We start from the raw sequence: 20,791 nt of genomic DNA, 5'->3' as shown, positions 1-20,791 counted from the left end.
CTTTATCTCAATGAGCTTGAAACAGCATCGAGACCCCTTTCTGTCTTTTTTATAGCTTTCTACCATTGTTGTTGTATTTTGGACCTCCTTGCACTGTGTCTGCTTACCCCATCGTATTGATTACCTATGATTTATAAATTACTACCTTATGATAACTACCTAACAACTGGCCAGTCTCTATGAAAAGACCTGTACATAACCTGCCCAGTTGCCAGTAAAATGTTGGCATTGTACGTTTCTGCAAACCACGGATATATTGAATCTCTACGTTTCAATATGTATCATATCTACATTTCTACAATATGTAGCATAGGGAAGTGATGTAGTTCAGATAACATGTATATGAGCTGACTGTTATTAGGGGAACAGGGTTTGGGTGGTTGGCTAGAAACTTGCTGTGTTAAATAACACGTGAAAAGCTTAAATCTGATCAACATTGAAATGTAGAGATTCAACTGCAGAAACGTAGACTTACTTTACATCATAGCGGTGTAATTTACTGGGCGTTCATCGCAAAACTGGACATGCCTCAAAAGTCTGACGGCAAACAAGATTTTATTGCAACCATCTCGCAAATCACCTCATGTTTGTCTTTTGAGTGGCGAGAAATCTGAGTTGAACTCAGGTTGCCATAAAGAAAAACTGTAGAAATACAAAGAGAACTTGTTACCTACTGTCCCATCATCCTCTTCCAGGTTCAGAGACGTGGCGGCCATGTGGAACGACCCATCTTCCATGACCACATCCTGAGATCCCTGACTGGCTCCTCCGTTTGGCCCTTTCCAATGACTGACTACCGCAGACAACCCTGATGAAGCCCTTCGGACTCTGGCTCTGGCTCTCCGAAAAACCCTGACCACCACCCGCCCTGGTTCAAAGTTGTCTATACATCAGGGAGGGTGGGGCGCTCATTTTTCATTTCAGAGAGCCAAATTAAATCTAAAAAAGAAAAAAAAAAAAAAAAGAATTAAAAAAGAAATTCTCTGTTGATTAGGTTTTTTAGAGAACTGTTGAAGCATGTTGAATGTTTATTAGGAACAACTTGTGTTACTCTTTCTTTCTTTCTATCTATCTATTGCTTTCTCTTTCTCTCTGTCAGTGCTGCGTCAGAACATCATTTAAAAGTATAAAAAAGTAATAGTAAAAGATTGAAATTTTTGTAGAACGTAGTTATTTGCATATTACAGCTGCTCAGTGATGCTATCGGCAGAGTGTGTGGTGGGATGTAGCCAAATTATCAAAATTTTATAATATATTTTAGAAAAGTGATATTTTAAAAAAAAAATTGGACTGTTCTACTTTTGTCCCAATTTGCATCTTTGTCTACTTACGAATCCAATCTCTACCCATGACTCTTTGCTGCATCACATGACCCTTTTAAGCCAATGGTATCACTCCTAGAGCCTCCCTTCTCATGTTCATTTCCTATATTTACATTATTGCTTATATTGCATGTGTTTAGTGTCGTGTCGTTGTGTATTTGAGTAAACCTGTTCAGTGTACGTGTTCCTTCAAATGTTATTATTATATCTTTGTGCTCCTGTTCTTTTCCGCTAACTTTTTCAACATTTTTGGCCATTCACGTCTAGTCCTACACCCTGCCCAGACGAAAAACTTTCCGACATAGCCTCCTTCTATCAACACCGATTATTAGTATATAGATGCATGAATGGAAATTAGTGAAAAATCAGTGGCTAAAACACTGACTGAAAATTTAAATGATTGTTTACTAACTTATTATTATACTGTATTTGTTTTGTACAAGGACTAATTGTGATTTAGCACATTAGTCGACTACGCGGCGCTCATGCAATAGACTATTCAACACTTTACTCTGGACTGCCTCTGATGTGGGAGGAGTTGGACTTAAAAGCCAAGTGTTGCGTCCAAACCTTTCGGCTTCCTTCCCTTGTCTGGAGAAAAAAAAAAAAAATCTGTGTCCTTGTGGAAGGTTTTGACAAGGGAAAGAAGTCGAAACTTTCACGGCAAAGAGGCCTAAACGTTTGGACGAAGCCGAATGGTATTTTTTGGGCCAAGGAATGTTCAGGGGTTCATTGGGGGGAACCCACGGGGCCTGGGCGGACGTGACCACTCAGTCTCTTTTTCACGATTGTTCATTTTGTCATGTTGTTTTCGTTTGTCATGCGGTTGATTTGACGCTTTAGGTTTGAATGTCTTTTTATCGTCACGACTGTGTCAGCAACTTAATTGTTTTTATTTTTTAAAAAAAAAAGGACAGGTTGGATGACAATTCCTGCTCTGCTGGGTTTTACACCATGGTAAAACCAGCGCATATTTATTTATGGTGCGATTATGCACATATGACTTTTTTGTTTGTTGATCATGAAACTTAAGCTAAATTCATTTTGTCGTACTGTATTTCGTTTGAGAGGGAGGTGAGGATGATATTTGGTCTGATTCTGTATTTCAACCGGTATTCTACTCATGAGGATGCTCTTAATATATTGGACAGCTTGAGCCATCTCATTACTGAGCTTCAGCTGAGCTCAATTCAGTGTTGACGCATACAAACAGCTGTTGAATGTTATTGTCGAATCACATTATCTACTGTCCAACACAACAACATTCTGCATTTTTAGTGTCTCAATTTCTTCGGACATACCACGAGTTTTATTTTCCCGCAGCCTATGCTGAGCTTAACTTTGGGTCTTAAGCGCTTTGATGACATAAATGTGATTATGTAAATGGACCAAATGCTGTATTACTATACCGGACAATGCATAGTCAACGATTATTCTGCAATAATTCTTACATTTTGATGTGAACTGAAGTAGTAGTGCTAGCATTGAAATTATGGATTTGTGTTTCTCTTTATTTTGAGTTGTCATAGCTTGTACTTCAGTGGAATGTTTGTCAAATGAACAAGCTGAAATTATGTTTTTTTTTTTGTTTTGTTTTGTTTGGCAAACTTGCTTTCTAGAAGAGTTAGCTAATACCTAAGAGGGCATTCTTTCCGAAATACCCACATAACAGTAAAGGACATCCTCAAGGGTATTATGGCTTTTATACAACAGTTATCAGTGCATGTGTACCATTGATATGTTTGCTTCAAATTAGCACACATATGTAAGAATAAAACCCTGGATAAACAAGGATTGCTAATGCTTACTAGCACTGTTCGAGTGTGCATTTGACAAATTTGTTGTATAATATGAATTTGATCGCTAAGCAGGAACATTGAGTTGTAAGTGATGGCAGTGTGATTTCAATAACATCAATATTCATGTGTTACTCAGTGTTTGAAATCTGTATTTATTTACATTTGTGTATATGCCTGAGTATATGACTTTGAAACAAACTGCAACTAATGCAATAATAGGGTGCAATGTGCAATTATTTATTCAGTTATTTCCTTATTATTAACATAGATACAGGAGAGCTGTGTAGCTTAAATGCTTTTTGAAATTTTATCCACTTTCCATGTGGCAGGCAGCAACAGCAGGAAAAAAAGGAATGAATAGACATGTTTTTTTTTTTGTTTTTCAGCTTTTCTTTGTGTGTATTGCAGTTTGGGATAAAAAAAAAAGTGATAGAAGTTCGTAACTATTTTCGATTGATTTATTTGCTATGTGCAGATCTATATTAGTTGTGAGTAATTACATAGGTTTTAATTTCAAAGTGTTGGTAAGTATAAAAACAAATAAAGTTTCATTTTTTCTTTCTGTGACTTGTTTTTCTCTGGTATCTCATTGCTGCTTCCGACAGAAAACTTCATTTCGACACCATCCCTGTGCGCACATTAAAGCCTGATGAGCCATGAGCTGACGGCAGCCTATGCCGAGCAAAAGACCCCCCGGGGAGATTTTGATAGTTATTAAATACAGCTAATTATTGTATAGCAAAGTGATTAGGGTAATTAGATGATGAGGTTTAAATGGGAATCTCATCTATCCTTCTTTAAAAAGATAGCTCTGTGATTTCACTGGAACAAATGATAAAATCTGATTTTAAAAAGCCAATTAAATATTGCCAGTGGTACAATTAAGCATTGAAGCATTCTTATTGTTTATAGCATGGGTTGTCAAAGATCTTGTGAGGTCTTACAGGAGTTTATTGGCGGTTCGCAGCAAGATGAGGAATCACTATAATTTCATATAATTACTACCATTAAGTACAATTTAATTCAAATTATTCCTAATTAGAGAATGACTAAGGATGACTCGTCTAATCATAGGTTTCTCTTTCACCACTAGCACTTATCTAACGACAGTATGGAAAGATAATTTAATGATAATATAGATCATTATTAGATTATGATATCAATGACAGAAGAAATCCTCTCATATGAGCGTCCCCTGGGATAAAAGTTATATAACAGTGCTGTATTTGCCACCAAAATTGGCTAGATTAAAAAATGATTCATGGTTGTCTCTCCACAAAAAGGAACCATATCACACAACATCCTATAGTAAAATCATTATACAGGGTGTCTAACTGATGGGTAAGAGGTTTCAACTCATCGGTATATATAAAAACGAGGTAAATTAATGTTAAAAGGTAATATAAGTGACATTTATCATGGATTGTTGTGTACTCAAATTACATTTTGTCACCATTTAAGGAAGTGATGAGTATTTTCATAGCAATTAACTTAAATTGTCCGTGACAGCGTGACAATGCTTGACATTATTACAAAATTTTATATGACAATGAAGTCCATCTGACTTCTTATTTGCCTTATTTAGTTGTGGCAATGTGTCTTTACTGTCTAGAGACGACTGCTGAGCAGCTGCAGCAGCAGGACTGTGGCACCATCAAGAATTTCTTTTTCCGACAATGAAAGATGGAAGATGTGCTTCATCTGGGGCCTTTGTTTATTTGTTGTTTTTTTTAGATAGATGCCTAACACTGTCAGCAACCTAGTCTCATCAATATGTTGCTCGACATGCCTGAGAAATGAGACAAATACTGTGTAATTCTCACCCAAACTGGATGATTTGAAAGAATTACAAGCAGCGACTTCTGGTGTCAGAAGTGTAAATTGTAGGGAAGGATGGACAAATAAATGTACCTTTAAACTCTGATGATCTGAGCTCATTTTCCAACTTTTTTTAATATAATACTGATTGACTGAAGTTCAACCAGGAACGCCATCTGGTGCCAGCACTCCTCAAATACTCTCAAAACCCTATTATCCAACCACTTTACTTCCCAGTCAATGCGTTTCCCTCTCTTCCTAAGATCATTCCCAAACCTTCATCCAATCAGCATAGTTCCTTCTCTCTATGGTCACTAAACCATTTCACAAGTTTGTTTCTTTCATCCTTTTCTCTACAAACAAATCAAAACTTTCCCACTTCAAATAAATAGTAACTTCCCTGTCAAATACCAACAGCCACAAAAAAAAAAAAAAAAAGAAAATGTATGGAGGGCATTTGTCAGATTTGTCAGATAGCAACAGACAGATAGATGGTGAGATCCAAAGGTTTTTCTCCTCTGCTGTGAAGTCATTTCAACATCATGAAATGTGCTGGCCCGCCTTTGAACCTGTAAATTGCTTTGCCAGGAAGGATGCTGAGCATCCAGACCGCAGACGGCTCCCAGGCAGTTCCCAGAGAAGTGATTCAGAACCTCAGACATTTTTTGCCCTACAGAGCATGAGATACCGCCACCTTTTGCGCTATTAAATTATGCACCTACTATATGTAAGAACATTGCTTGGATTAGACTGAAGAACAGCAGATAAATCCAGCAGACCACTTTCTCTTTCTTGAAAGCAGCTGTGAGAATTACACAGGTGAAAAGTTCAGAAACAACACAGGATTTTCAGAGGATTTTTTTCAGCTCAACCTCAGGATATATGTGAAGATAGGTAGGTTGCTCTGTGTCTGGATTTGTTCAGAGGCTGAGAAGATCCTCACGGACAGAAAGCTGGTCTTATTATATGGTGTGTGGCCAGAATACCATCGAGTTTATATTAAGAGAACATTGACAGCTTAAAATTGAGCGCAAGACAATGCCAGGAAGTGTAAGTTTTATGCTGATCAGACAGGGATGTCCACAGTTTTAGCAAAACGGAGGATGGTTTCTGGGTTCAGGGATGCATTCAAGGGTAGATTAAGAATTGTTTGGTGAGAGCCAAGAAGCTGTCCAGTAAGTTGATAGGTAGGCAGGCCATACATAATCATTGGCTGAGATCCAGCGCAGAGCTTTGCAGTGTGTATCAGAGTTTAACGGGCTGCCCCTGCAGCTGACAGTGAGCCTGACTGAGGAATCAAGTCCTGCCACACAAAAGTTATGATAAATTTATTCACACAGAACATTTAACTAGCAGAAATGTGACAGAGTGCTTCGTCGAGAAATGACTTAAATTCAGATCAACAGTAAAATATACGTCAGCTGACATTACATGTGGCACTGAAGCATGACGTCTAACAGCTGAACAAAAGGAGCTGGTGAAGTTCCCATTTCACAGTTTTCTTTTAATGACATCCTCAACGTTCCTTAATATAGAAACATGGCAGTCTCCTGAATAATTCAACGATTTTAAAGGTTTATGTCATGTCCATCTGTTTCAACTACTTCACATTTTTCCTTGAGTTTGGTAATCGACGATGCTCATGAGCCTCAGCTGCTGTTGTTATGGAGAAGAAGCCAGTCAGAGATGTAGCAAATTCACAACGCTCTGATGTTGCAATTGTGAACTAATCACTGCGACACTTAAAGCCCCCCTCCAGTCAAAAATCTGTGTTTAGCTTATTGTTGCTGTGCTCTGATGTTTGAGCTTCTCTGTGCAGAGTTTGACACTAGAAGACTATTTTCAATGCTTTTCATGGAAGTATCTTTCATCCAGCAGTGAACAATATTTGTATATTTATCATATTTTTCTGGAAATACATTGAATTTTTAGGTTTTTAATGAGGTAATTGTACTTTTCTTTTTGAGGAAAAAACACATACTAGACATATATTATTATTCCAAGCAGAGTATTTTTTATATATCTGGAGGGGATCTTTAAGGAATATAAACTTTCAACACGGACCCAGAATGTGAAAGTGGACTAATTTGAACTGCAAGTATAAACTTGTGGTGTTACTGGTTCCCCAAAAAGAAAATTTATGCTCAGTGGTTGTAGTAATCTTTCAGAAATGCTCCTGTGACCCCAACGTTAGACAAAAAATGAAGAGATTAGACGATTTGGCAAAACATTCAATATTTCCAATTTTCTTTGCCTCACTCGCTCTCTACAATATCTGCACATGCAGTATAGTTAAGGTTAATGAAACATAGTGGATATGGAACTATTCTTAGTGTATGGTTGGGGTTTGGCAACTAAAAGGCTTGGGAAGGTTAGGAGAAGTTTGTGGTTATACTATTAAAAATGCAAATGTTCACAAATTCACTTTTCGCCTATATGGGATACACAACTTCCTGTATTAGCACATTCAATGTGGACTTAATTTCTAGAGATACAGCACTGCCTTGGAAGTCGACTTCTCTCTGCAAGTTATTACTGTATGTATTCTTATATCTGTGAGTTTTTACCAAAGAATCAGCTATTTTCTCATGCATTTGCTCATCTTTTGTACTGCTGATTCAACCAGAAGACTTTAATGTCCATCCAAGCTTTGGAAATGCTCCAGCTGCCAGTCCTCTAAAAATCTACATGCAGAAAAATAACTGGACTTTATTATTTTAAGCCCTTGGTGCCAAAAATAACCCCCCACTTCACAACTCTCTTGGAGCCAGTTAACCACATACGGTAATAGGATGATGTGATATCTAGCTCCTCAATGACCTGAGAGGCTTACGGTACATCAGACAAGACATCTGGCCGGACACTCAACATTAGCCGGTGATCAGATAACCTTACGCTCAGCCACTCCTTTGCTGTGACCTTTCCAACAACACTCTGGGGACAAGAAAGAGAGAAATCGTGTCACAAAGCCACATTCAATTAAAAAATCATGTTTGTTTCTGTTCTAAAAAAGTAACCCAGAATCCTGTGAAGCTCGAGGTACAACAAGGAGGACGTCAGCAAATCAAGTGGCCGATGCACATTAGCCTGTGCTCCCCTCAGTCAATTTACCTTCAATAACGGATCAATAAGGATTTGTCCAACTGGGCTCGTCCAAAATGTAAAGGCATTCTCTGTTCCTGCGTTGGCTTATCATGGAAGTTGGAGTGGGTCCATGCTATCACTCAGCATTGCTGTAAGCTGCTTACAGACAACCTTCTCTATAATGCAAAGGACTGATGTCAAAGCAGTGAGGGCGACAACGTACAAATCTAAAAAGATGCTGCAAATGTCTTAAAGTCTGAGGTGTCTCCTGCCTGTAGACATCCTGCGCTTCTTCCCTTTCCACTAGAGAGTTTGGACATGGGTCACAGTGCTAAAACATGCTGTGTCCTCCCCCGAGAGTGAAAGCAATTGCAGGCAGAGCGAGCAAAATCCAATGTCAGATAGCCTCTGCTGCGGGAAAGCATTATCAAATGTACTGAGCGCGGCATCGGAGAGGTCAATAGCCTCTATACTGTAGGGCAGCGCTGTGCTGCTTCCGGAGAGTGACTTCACAATGTCATCTGTGACAAACCATGCAGGGAGAGCAGATGGGACAGAATGATGTCAAAATTGTATCTTGTGGCTCTTTTTTTGACAGAAAAAATTATCTGAATTCATCATTTACATTTAATAAATCTGTCTCATGAACTGTGTTATGACAGAATCACTGATTCTATATAACGCTTAAGCGACAAAGCTTCCTTGGCTCAGCTCCATATCATTGTGATTTCAGGCAGGAGTTTTATTTAAGATCAGCTACAAGGCAGGAAATTTGCCAGGAGTCCAACAAAATGACTAAGGGTGTTAAACAAATGCCTTGGCGAGTCTCAAGTAGCTTAAACAATGGAGGATGTGAAGTAAATCTATCACCCTGATTATCCTGGAGCAGGAAAAAAAAGAGGTGTTGGGTTGTTTTGACATTTATGAGTGTGCTTTGTGATTTTGGATACTGTCACAGCAATAAAAGGGAAGTAAAGCTAACTCCTGCAAGCTAAAATGCTTCAGTAGTCAATATAATCAATGTTTCTGCCTCTCAGCAAAATTGACAGGGTTGAACTCTGCACGTGGCGGCCATTTAATCATACAGTGCTGGCTGCGTTCAGGTGGTCTCTGCGTCGTAACGATACAGCTGGGATTATCTTCAAAGGTCTTTTGTCAGCGTGAGTTTGACAGACTCGGTATTGAAGTCCTCCATCAGGGCAGGACAATTGTAATCGATGTTTATGAAGAGTGACAGAGCGTGACACACGGGGCAAACAATCAGTCACGGACAGAACATGAGGAGAATGGGGAGATGTTAGGTAGACAAAATGACATTCAGGGTCCTTTAGGAGTCTTATACAAGACAAGACAATTAAAGGCATTAAGTTTCTGATGACTGATCTGGTTTGTCTGCTTCTTGCATGCATTTTGAAAAAGGTTATATAAAATACAGCCTTTTAAAATTGACTTTATGTTCCCCTTTGGTGTCAAAACACCAATAAAATACCACAGATACATAAAATATAGATTCAATTAAACATGCAAAGGGAGGTAAAAGAATAAAATAAACAGCAGGCAGAAGAGAGCTCCAGAAAAACATTAAGAAGAGGTTTAGATGTCATTCAGTTGTGCAAGTGAGCATGAAATTTAAATTTAATACATCAGTGGGTAGCATGGGATGAACAGATACTGGAGGTGATAGAGTGCAATACACAATAGGACAGTACCAAAAAATTATTTTCAATCCAATCAAATATTTCTCATGAAATCAGCCAATCATTTCATCTCATAAACAACAGAAATGATGTAAAATGTGCATCACAAGTTACTAAAAGCCCAAAGTTTTCCCATTTAGCATAAAAAAATACATAAAGCTGCAAAAAGCAAACTACAGTCAGCATTTTTAGAAACTGAAACCAGAAATATTTTTACTTTACAAATGACCAGAATGATTAATTAATTACAGTGGTGGATATTCAGATCTTTTACTTAAAGGAAAAAAATCAACATTTTAGGAAATACTGTATGCTTGTTTGCTTTCTTGCTGAGAGTTAAATAAGAAGATTGATACGACTATCGCATCTGTACATTAAAGCTACTGCTAGCAGCCAGTTAACTTAGCTTAGCATAAAGACCGGAAACATGCCTGTCCAAAGGTAGAAATACTCAGTTATACTCAATTACAAGTAAAAGTCATTAAAACCTTAAAAATACAGAAGTATTATCACTAAAATGTATTTGTTGATAATTGCAATAAATGTTGTTTTTTAACTAGGCTACTTTTATGGTTTCATTTATAACAATTTGTCATATTTTACAAGCTAATCATAAAGTAAGTTTTAGATTAAGATTTTAATTAGCAAAGTAATTAGTAATTAACTGTAAAATAAACGTAGAGGAGTAAAAAACACAGTATTTGCCTCTGAAATGTAGATGGAGTAGACATAAAATAGAAGCAATAAACTAAAGTACAAGTACCTCAAATTGCACTTGATATTCAAGTAAAGTTACATTCCACTATTATTAATTAACATAATGGCAATTTATTAATTTTTGCCTACTAATACAATAAGAAAAAAGAAAAAAACAAAAGCCTACATTATGACTGACATATTGGATGATAATCTGTGAAAAACTCTGCTGTCGATTGTAGTTTGATGTTGTGTATGGGTGGCACTACCTTCAGCCGTCAGTACCAGTTTTCCCGGTGACGCACATCCAGCAGGGTTCCCTTTTAACAGAGTGAGAGAGACGGGATCACAGCGGTGCAGCTTGCAGTGCTGCGCCTCTGCGCACATCCACATCCACACACACACACCGACAGACACACAGCTGCTGCAAACCTGCGCTGACAAGAGCTTAAAAACTGTGATTAAACAGTTGGATCCTGACTCCTGAATTTGCTGTGTTGTCTACATATGACTACTGCCAGAGACGTGTGCTCATTTACAGGAGATTAATTTTTTTTTTTTTTTTTTTTTTTATTGCTGGATGTTTCATTAAACAAAAGAATCTCCCTTGTGACTGCATGGTGATCTGGACTGGACAGAGTGGAGCGACCAGGTAGATACAGACTCTTAAACTCACTTTTTATGCTCCTTTTTGATTTCCAGGTAGAGTTTATCCACCTTTATCCACCTTTATCCAGGCTGATACTATTAAAGTGAATATATCCAGGTGAAATCATGCCAGAGATGAACATATGAAAAAGCACACATTTGTGTGTTTTTTTCAAATCTTAGGGTCACTAACTGTGCGTTAATATTTACATAATTAGTGATTTGTCACTGAGTAAAAATGCTCCTTTTTGTAATAGAGTTCATTTATATTTGTTTTTTTATCTTCCTCATCCCAAAATAACCTGATAAGGACATATAATTTGTCTGTGGTATGAAACAGTCCTTTTTGAAATCTCTTATATTATATTCTTGTGTTTTATTAGCCCTACTCTGTACATTAGTTTACTGTACATCTGCCCCTCCAATATTATTCCTATAATATTCCTACAGTGACTTGGTTTAACAGAGATATTTAGCTTATCAATATTATTATTCTATAGGAGTCAGAGATGAGAAACTGCTTGACATTCATCACCTTGATAAAAATGCTGCCTCCTGCTTATCAGTTGCTCTTTGCGCTGTTATCTTCCAGCCAGTTCATTGTCATGTTTTGATTTGCACTGTGACCTTCAGTGCTCTCATATACATCACGGTTCATATTATAGACTACAGACACTTTTTCTTTTTTTTTTTTTTAACTTTATCACATATCACTGTTTGAAAGTTCATCTGCTGCATATTGATGAGCCCACACTTTGTTTAATGGCTTGTCATCTTTTCACAGGGACAAGTCTTTAGTGAGGGGACCCATGCTGTAGAAATGCTATTATTATGATAATCTTGAACTTTACTGGTCTCCGCTCCAAGGAGGATGGAGTCTGAAAAGGGGAAATGCTTTAGAAATTGTACTGAATGGGGAGTGTAACATGATCAAGCAAGAAAATTAACAACATAAGAATTATGTAAAGCATGTAGGAACTTAGATATTTTGTCAGTCGACCCACGAATGCACATCATCAGGCTTTTTTATCAGCATTTTTGAACAGCAAACAACCAACTTCAGCTCTAAGATAGCAACAAAATTCTTCAATATGGAGAACTTTCTGCAAAGGTTTGACATTTTCTCCATCTCATCCTTTCTCTCTCCATCTTTTTCTCACATTCAGGTTTCTTCCAGTCAGCTGAGAAGCCGTGCCCTCCCACCCTGGAAACACAGATATGACTTGGCTTGTCAAAAAATATCCTCCCCTTCTCTCGTCAGTGGGTTACGTCAGCTGTGCTGCACTTCGACATCTCATTTAGTTTGTATGCAAACCTTTGGACGCTTGCTGCTTCGGGGTTTGATCACGGCTTGGTTATCCATAACTGTCGAGGTAAATGATGGACGATAATGTGCGGATCAATGTTGAAAAGTGCCCTGAGAATGAAACTTTAGCCATTAACGCCCAGACTAATGGGGGCCTCTCAAAGGTGCAGGTCATCCATTAAACCTCCTTCCTGTGGTTCTCTCGTCTCTGTGGGAACATTGTGGCTTCTGTTGATGATTATGACTGCATATGCGTGCCCTAAGAGCTGTCACTGCACAGACAGAAACGGCGTGGTTGTGCAATGCAACTCACGCAACTTGGAGAACATTCCCCCGAACTTGCCCAAGGACACCGTCGTTCTCCTGCTCTCGTCTAACCGGATCAGACACATCCCCAAGGGGGCCTTCACAGACCTTCACCGCCTCAGGGAACTGGATCTATCTCACAACGCCATAGAGAGCATGGAGGTTGGCGCCTTTCAAGGAATTCATGAGGGCTTGCGGACCTTGGATCTTTCCAACAACCACCTCAGCAGCCTCCCCAGGGACACCTTCGTCAAGCTCCACGCCCGCGTCCGCCTGTCCCACAACCCCTGGCACTGCGAGTGCTCCTTGCAGGAGGTGCTGAGGGAGCTGAGGCTGGACCCCGAGACGGTGAACGAGGTGAGCTGCTACACGTCGGTGCAGGAGGAGTATGTGGGGCAACCGGTGATCCAGGTCCTAGACTCTGGGATCAACTTTTGCAACTTCCACCAGAAGACGACAGACGTGGCCATGTTTGTGGCCATGTTCTGCTGGTTCTCCATGGTGACAGCTTACATCATTTATTACATCAGGCACAATCAGGAGGACGCCAGGAGGCACATGGAGTACCTCAAGTCCCTACCCAGCACCTCCCACATCAGCAAGGACTACGACACAGCTAGCAGTGTTTGATTGTGTGTGTGTGTGAGAACAGATGCAACTGCACCGATGAATATAGATGAAAGTGTACCGATGAATACGTTTACAGCATATGAGGAACATTGATAAGGGACAGATAAAACTCTGCTCTATGACATACACTGCACAAGGCACAAAGACAGGAGGAGGAGGTTTAAAAATCACATCATCATCATCATCATTATGTGCTGACGTAAAACTAGCACCAGACTCTTTCAAGCCACAACAAAAAACCCTAAAATGAATCGGCTCAAATATGAGACCTGCAGGAAAAGTCAATTTGTTTCCTTTCTACGATAACACAGTGGCAGGTCATTATTTTTCACTGAAATGTTATGTATAATGCATAAAAGTATCTCTAAGGTAAACTTCACCGAAACCACAAACATTTTTTCGTATCGTTATGTGGTTTTAAGAGTTCACTGTGAATTCATCTGCCAAGCGAGGCGAACCTGAGAGCCACTTCACTGTCAATCAGAGTTCAGTGAAATGAGGTACCTGAAAAATAATCCCCACAGCTTCAGCAGGGGATACTTGTAGAGAAATATCTCTGTTAGGTTTAAAGTTGTTTTTATGAGGGAGCATTAAGTTATATGATGTTTTTAAAAAAAAAAAAAAAAGTAAATCCTGACCGGGGACTTTGTAGCAAAGAGAGAGTGAAAAAATATTTTAAGTGAATTATGTGTTAAGTGTAAAGAGTTTGTATGTTTAATACTCCTTAAAGTATGCCACTGGACCCTTCTGCTACTCCTACACCTTACATTTAAGGTGGAATTGCAACCGAGAATTAAATTACACACTGAAACACTTGTCATTTCACTTAATGTTTCTCTTTGAAATGTAATAACTTTGTCCCATTTGAGAGTGAAAATAATCCATTTCTGTCACAGAAAACTGCGATTAGATGAGCCTGTCAGCTGCTGAACAAATATTGTTGAGGTTTTTTTTTTTTTTCTCTAAACAATTTCACAGGCTGTTAAAAAATTGCTCTCACATAACATTTCTCAATTTTAAGGTAGTTGAAAGTTATTTCATGCAGTTTTAGGATGAATCATTGTGGATGAATAGCCGAACCACCCAAAAAGTCTAATTCTAACACATTAACACATCATATTAAAAACACTAGACAACAACAAAGACGTGGGTTAAAGTACTGTTTGAAACACCTTTTGTCAATATGTGCCCTCACTAGATCTGATTTTCTTCCAAAACAAACACATTTCAGCAGATTCAGTCAGCAATCTCTAGATAGATGACTCACCTCCTGTTGTGCCTCACATCTGAAATTAATTTGTTCACTTTGGAGCCATTTTGTCCTCCAAATTAAATGAAATACATCATCTATAAACGCCCTGCAGAACGATGAGTTTTCTAATCTGATGCCCCTATCATAGTGCCTTCCAAAACCGCTACAAATAACTTGTACAAAAATAAAACTGTTGTGTGATCTGACATCACTATGGTTAGGGTTTGGTTCGGTTTAGGGGCAAAAACAACTTTGTAAGATGTAGGCAAAGATTGTGGTTTGGGTTAAAATAACTACTTGGTTACGACTGTAGTCAACAGTAGGAAAGATGAAGCCTCCCATGCTAGAGTTTAACATTTTCTTGACCCATCCCCCTCTGTGGATTTTGTGGCTTTGTTGACCTTACACGACCTGCCCGTTTTTTTGATTATTCTATTTCCGGTTTTGTCTCTTAACGTCCGGTTGCTTGTTTAAAAATGGTCCTGATTGGTTCACACAGCCTATTATACATCTCTCAAACTTGGAAACATATGTCCATGTATTTGAGGAGGTTGTATGGCCCAACACGATCACATCCGCCACAGATATCAGATTAAAAGATGATCAGTACAATGATTCAAGTTATTACTCACGATAATATAAATTGGAATAATGAGCTTTTTAATAAGGTGATCACAATCCACAGATGTCAATGTTCCCTGTTTCCAGTGTAAACAGGAAGTTGAAAGACAAAATTACAGAGTTCGAAATGCTGCTGGAACACATGAGGTCAATAACATCATTATTTCCACCTTTTCTCCCGATGGACAAGAGTCATAACTCCTGTGGTTATTTGAACATAAACATGTCAGTTTGGGGTATTCGCTGAAACGACTGAAGCTGTCGACTGAGGCCGTCTTCTCTGATTCTGGTTTTATCTGTTACAGCCCCAATTAGAATGAAACGATGGGTGTATTTTTTAATTACAATCTCGACTTTATGTCAAGTCAATTTTCTCGGAGCTCCTGTCCTTTCATGGGTCTGTGAGCATCATTAAGTTGGATAGGCCCACAGCTGTCTTGCTACTTATCAAAAAAAAAGTGCTGGATTATTTACTTTTCTTTCTTCTTTGGGCGATAAAATAAAACTAAAGTTAACATTTATCTGCTTTTTCTCCCTCAGGAACATAAGAAATGTTTGTTTGATGGGGGAAGAGATTTGAATCCATCTTCTGTATTTTTTTTTAATGGTCATTGTTGTCACACCCTCTAGCCAATAAATGCACTGTAACTTTGAAACCTCTCAAGCAATCCTTTACCAACTGATCTGCAGCCATGACACATTCCTCACAATGAGATCTAGTTATTTATCCCTCCAGATTACTATGAAAAATACCCGCAGCTCCAAATATGGAACCCATGTATCTTCAGCTGCATAGATCGAGATGAGGCAGAGTATTAATACGTGTCTTGCAACCCAAAAATAGTGTCAATCCGCTAACAGTTAAGATCCATAAATCTAATGAGCCTTTGTGGAGGGCATTTCGGGGGCTGCTCACTTCGTATCTCACTGCTATCCATTTATATAATCATCAAAATGACTTGATCTAGTGCTAGTCATTTTGTGATTTTTTTTTTATAAATACTAAATTTGCTGTCATCTGATTACTATCTGTCAGCCAGCACATAGCACATAAAATACTTTATCTTTTACTGACCTTATAGTCTTCAAACCTCAACCCATCTCTCCTTTTAATGGGTCGTAACGTTAATTACAGTCTACATTGCTGTGTCTTAGAAGTCCCAATGGTCACGGCGTACATCGTAGTGAATGGAGTATTATTAATTAGCTGGAAATAGTCGAGGTCAGTGTGTCTCTGTAAGTTTAAATTCAGAGAAAATGAGTGGCATTTCAGCGTTAAGCGGAGAAACTGCATCTATAGAATATAAAAGATTTCTTCAACACTTGGGCAATGCTCCAATCCATCTCTGTGTATCATAATTACCTCTAACTGAAACATAATTATTAAATACAGGAAGGGATGTTTTTTGACAGACAGCTAAATGTGACAAACTTTGTCACAACCTCAATTTATAGCGAAGGTCGGCAGTGCTTCATCAAAACTGTCTTTGATTAAAGTCCCTGCTTGCATAATCAATTACATCACCTCCCAGTATACCTTGATCCTGCTTTAAAAGGCGCAAAACAAAACAAAAATCCTCACCAACTTTTCTCTGTGCTCTCACTTCTTTAACAGCACTCTTGACTTGTCACTCTAGGGATTCTTGGTTGCTCTTGGTATATAATTTAGGCTTGTTTTGCTGCCAAAATCTGTAAACAGGAGAATTGGATTCATGTCTACACAGTGGCCCCTGATTTTGGTTTTTGTAAAGCCACAACAACAAAAAATACTCCCTTATACCACACTATCCCTTTAAATGTTGGCAAATGCATCGTTTTATTAATGTTGCATTATTCAGTATTCCTATTATGTCTAATCTATTGAAGTGTCATTGATTTATGATATGAATTTGTCCCACAGCAAAGGGCAAATGGGAGATTTACCACTTCCACAGAATATGTAGGTGATGCTTACAGATTACCTGAAGGCCAAGTCTTCACCCTGTGTCCTTACCTGTAAGCAATGACCTTCAGTAAAATGGAAACTGTCAAGAGGCAAATGTGTATGCTGAGTAGTTTTAGTTTCTCTTTTATCACTGTCTAAGGTTCTAGACTCTTCTCAAGGTTAATTCATTCTTGCGTGTTAAACTAATTAAATTCAAACATTTTTGGCATGCTTACTCTGACTTGTCACCTGCTCCCAAGTGGCCAAAAGGAAAAGTGTCTGACTGTCTATGTTGATTCACAGAAACAAAAGGGTACGTGAGTATCCGAGCATCGATATCTCTCGCTGCCTCTCGTATGTTGAATGCATTCACTCTGTTCTGTCCCAGTTTGACAGAAACATATTTTGTTAAGAAACACATGATGATCAGGCCGGTTAGCTCAGAGTGTGTTGCAAATAACACCAAGGTCGCGGGTTCAATCCCTGCACTGACCAGTGACAATTATTTAATGAGCCAATGAATCTGGAGCTGCTGCAAGATGTAAGCAAAGTTTACCTGATCTTCCTACTGATGTCAACACATGCAAGCGGCAACAGCAAAATTGGTCCATTCTCTCCATTATGTGTTGCTTCTCTGACTTTTAAAAAGTCATGTGTGTGCAGATTCAATTCCTGAAATTGCCTTTGATGATTTGAGTCAGTAACATTGTAATATAATCTCACAACTGAACCCCCACCAAAGCATTCAAGGTTGACCGCTCCTCCCTGGCTCAGAGAGAGAGAGAGAGCAGCGATGGTCGAGTGAGCTAGAGCGGTTACATTGTAAAGCACAAATAAACACACCCACACCTCCGTACAACCCTGAGGGAAGGTGCGGCATCGCCAGATTTTGTGTGAATGCAGAGCTTCATCCTGTCCGCTGTGGCCTCTCTGCTCTGCGTGTGTGTAGCTGAGCCCCGCCCTCGGACAAGCAGACACACAGACCTGCAGCTCTTTATACATCCATGACACAGAGACGGAGAGCAGAGCGGAGCACAGGAGAGAGACAAAGACAGAGACAGCGATGTAACCTGGTTGCTACGCTACGAGTCCTGACCTCACACCTACAAGCTGTTATTGGCTCGGGGCTACACACCCACCGCCCAGAAGTTGACGCCCAGAAGCCTCCTGAACACAGCAAAATAATAAGAAAATAAGAAAATACAGGCAGAGGTCAGCAGATAAATACACTACCACACACTTCTAGTGGGTCATAAGTGATGATTGAGAGGGATTATTTTTGTATGAGTACATTTACAGAATACATTGTTTTTTAGTAAAATCCTGCATAGTATACCTTTAATATTCACTATATTAACTATTCACTTATTTTGAAAGAGAATTGTCAGAGCATGTGGCCTAAAGGACAATAAAGATTTGGCGTTGAAATCCTTTCAAGGCTTGCAGCTGTGCTCTATGTTTACAGCATTTTTCTATGCTTAACTTTTGTGCATGTCACAATGCAACTTTATCATAATTATTTTTTTGACAATGGACAAAACCCTGATCGCACAGGTAAAGTGATGTTTGTTGAGAAATCATGGTGTAAGCTTGCCTGCTGCCTAATTAAGCATCACATAAAGAACAGTGTGCCAGTGTGCCTGTGAGATAGCAGACTTGTTGTTCTGCTCCTCAGAAATACAGGTTGGAAAATACTGGCTTCAATCTAGCTGCTTCTCACATTTGAGGCAAACACACACCATCTCTAGCAGAGATAGTAGCTATTTCTTATTTGGGACAAAAAACAAATATACTTCAAATGAAAACATTGACAAAGCCACATTCAAACCAATATTACAGCCACATTTTAAGCGAAAGCAGACACAAAATCTGTTTTTAATGTCTAATTATTTCTATCCAAACCTGCTCTCAGTTTATAAAAACACACACACAGGCTTCACCTTTATCGGTCAGAGTTGATACATGACGTGTCGCAGCACCATCACGGATCACTGTTCAAGATTCAAACATCTGCAGAAGAGAAAGAGAATGAGAAAGATATTTATACTGAGCACCAGTTAAGTCATGACCTGCCTGTCTCTTTCAATGCAATTTCATTTAGGGCTTATTTATTTGTGTTATGGTCAAAACAGAAAGAAATCTATAAAGCAGTTTACAATATAGTTAAGGTATTGATGCCCAATACTTCTGTATAAATATTAATGTTTTTATTTCACTTGTCCTGTGCAGAACGTGCAATATGTTGTTTGTTGTGTCTAAGACAAATTTGTGAAATACAGCAAACTGACTGAGCAATGACTTTTACTTTTAAAGTATATTGCTGAATATAGTGCACTTTTGCAGGTGCTATTACTCTATCTGACAGCTGAAAGTACAGATAGAAGTGTTTCCTCCCTAAGGAAGAATTTCATTTCATTTTACTCTTTCAGCATGGAGAATAAGGTAATATTTTATTTAAAATTTCCATGTAAATTAATCGAGCTAAGGCATATCTATCATTGAGTTTTTCAGCTCATGTGAAAGATGGACCTCAACTACTTTTTTATCCTGTTGTATCATTTAACATTACAGTAAGGATCTGTTTTTGTTAAGGATAAAGACCAACCCAGAAGTTCCTTTTACAACACTTATCATGGTTTTGAATGTATTTCCACAATTAATAATTCCACAAAAAGACACAACTAACAATCTGAATGAAAAATATAGAATTTGTTATTAGTTTAAAGTGATTTTAATCATTTCAAAACAGCTAAGTTTTGTTAAACATCCTTATTAGTTTTAATTGATTGACAAGAATTCATCTTTCAGAAAACCGGATGCTCTGTAATGCAAATGTAATATTAAGAGGCACAAATTGAGGCTAACAGTAAGATTGTTGTTAAATGTCAGAAAATAGCAAAAGACACACTTGTACAATTTTGGGAAACATTTAACATTTCATTGCTTATTTTCTTTCTCTCCCAGAGCTACACAGTGTCTGTGCACAGTGTGTACAAGTGTACAGCCAGGAGACATTTGCCTGCATTAGCATAACTTTGCCTAGCTAAGCATAAAGTCTTAGAGTCGGGGTAAATGGCTAGCCTGGCCCTCTCTAGAGTCCAAAAATATACCTACCAAAATCTCTACAGATCACTATTTAATTAAAATTTTGTTCATTTAATCCATACATAAATGGAAATGTAAAACCACTAATCAAAAAACACTGCTCACAAATCAAAAGAACGTTAGCATCTAGCATGAAAAGAGTTTCTATACCATTTGAATAGGGTGACCAGACGTCCCCTTTTTACGGGCACGGTCCTCATTTTTGGTGGCCTGTCCCCAGCTGGAGCTGTCCCCAGAAATGTCCCCGTTTTAAACTGTATATCAAAAACTGGCCGCAAAATGAAATAATATTTTACCTGGCAAAGAAAGACTGGGCAGCAGAGCCTAGCGGTTAGCGTCTCAACCACAAGCTTGTTTTGGCCAACAGAGTGGGCTGCCTGCTATAGCAGCATCATATCATTTTTCTGTGTTTCTTTCCGCAAAATCTCAATCGTTGAGATACTAGCTAGTGATGTTATAATGTCACAATTTATTATGTAGATAGATGATCTGCTCTATAAGGTTTATTGTCTTTCTTTGCCTTTGGCCGCCATCTTTTTAAGGTCAGATCTGTTATTGTTTTCTGTTTCATGTCTTTGCTTTG

At 38.5% G+C, this 20,791-nt stretch overlaps 2 protein-coding genes and 1 long non-coding RNA gene across 5 annotated transcripts in view; 2 read left to right on the top strand and 1 right to left on the bottom strand.

Annotated features, from left to right (window-relative positions):
* Positions 1 to 3,688, top strand: part of LOC137177082 (poly(rC)-binding protein 3-like) — a 26,074-nt gene extending 22,386 nt beyond the window's left edge. For all 3 annotated transcript variants that reach the window (XM_067583198.1, XM_067583196.1, XM_067583197.1), the window contains exon 13: positions 696 to 3,688. In XM_067583198.1, the coding sequence (XP_067439299.1) occupies positions 696 to 750 (55 nt within the window). In that variant the 3' untranslated portion in view covers positions 751 to 3,688. The remainder of the gene's footprint in view (positions 1 to 695) is intronic.
* On the bottom strand, positions 853 to 20,791 carry LOC137177085 (uncharacterized). Its single transcript, XR_010925945.1, has 3 exons — positions 20,505 to 20,791; positions 19,044 to 19,113; positions 853 to 939 (listed from the first exon to the last, which is right to left on the bottom strand). It is a non-coding gene; the product is annotated as an uncharacterized lncRNA (long non-coding RNA).
* On the top strand, positions 12,086 to 14,119 carry LOC137177302 (leucine-rich repeat-containing protein 3-like). Its single transcript, XM_067583480.1, has one exon. The coding sequence runs from the start codon at positions 12,518 to 12,520 to the stop codon at positions 13,304 to 13,306; it is 789 nt and encodes a 262-aa protein (XP_067439581.1). The 5' UTR covers positions 12,086 to 12,517; the 3' UTR covers positions 13,307 to 14,119.

Source organism: Thunnus thynnus, chromosome 24 (assembly GCF_963924715.1).
Source record: "Thunnus thynnus chromosome 24, fThuThy2.1, whole genome shotgun sequence".
NCBI classification, from domain to species: domain Eukaryota; kingdom Metazoa; phylum Chordata; class Actinopteri; order Scombriformes; family Scombridae; genus Thunnus; species Thunnus thynnus.
Note: the sequence above shows the minus strand (reverse complement) of the source record. Positions and strands in the feature narration are given on the sequence as shown.

Coding starts and splice junctions, on each gene's coding strand:
- LOC137177302 (XM_067583480.1), top strand. CDS start 12,518: ATGGGGGCCTCTCAAAGGTGCAGGTCATCCATTAAACCTCCTTCCTGT.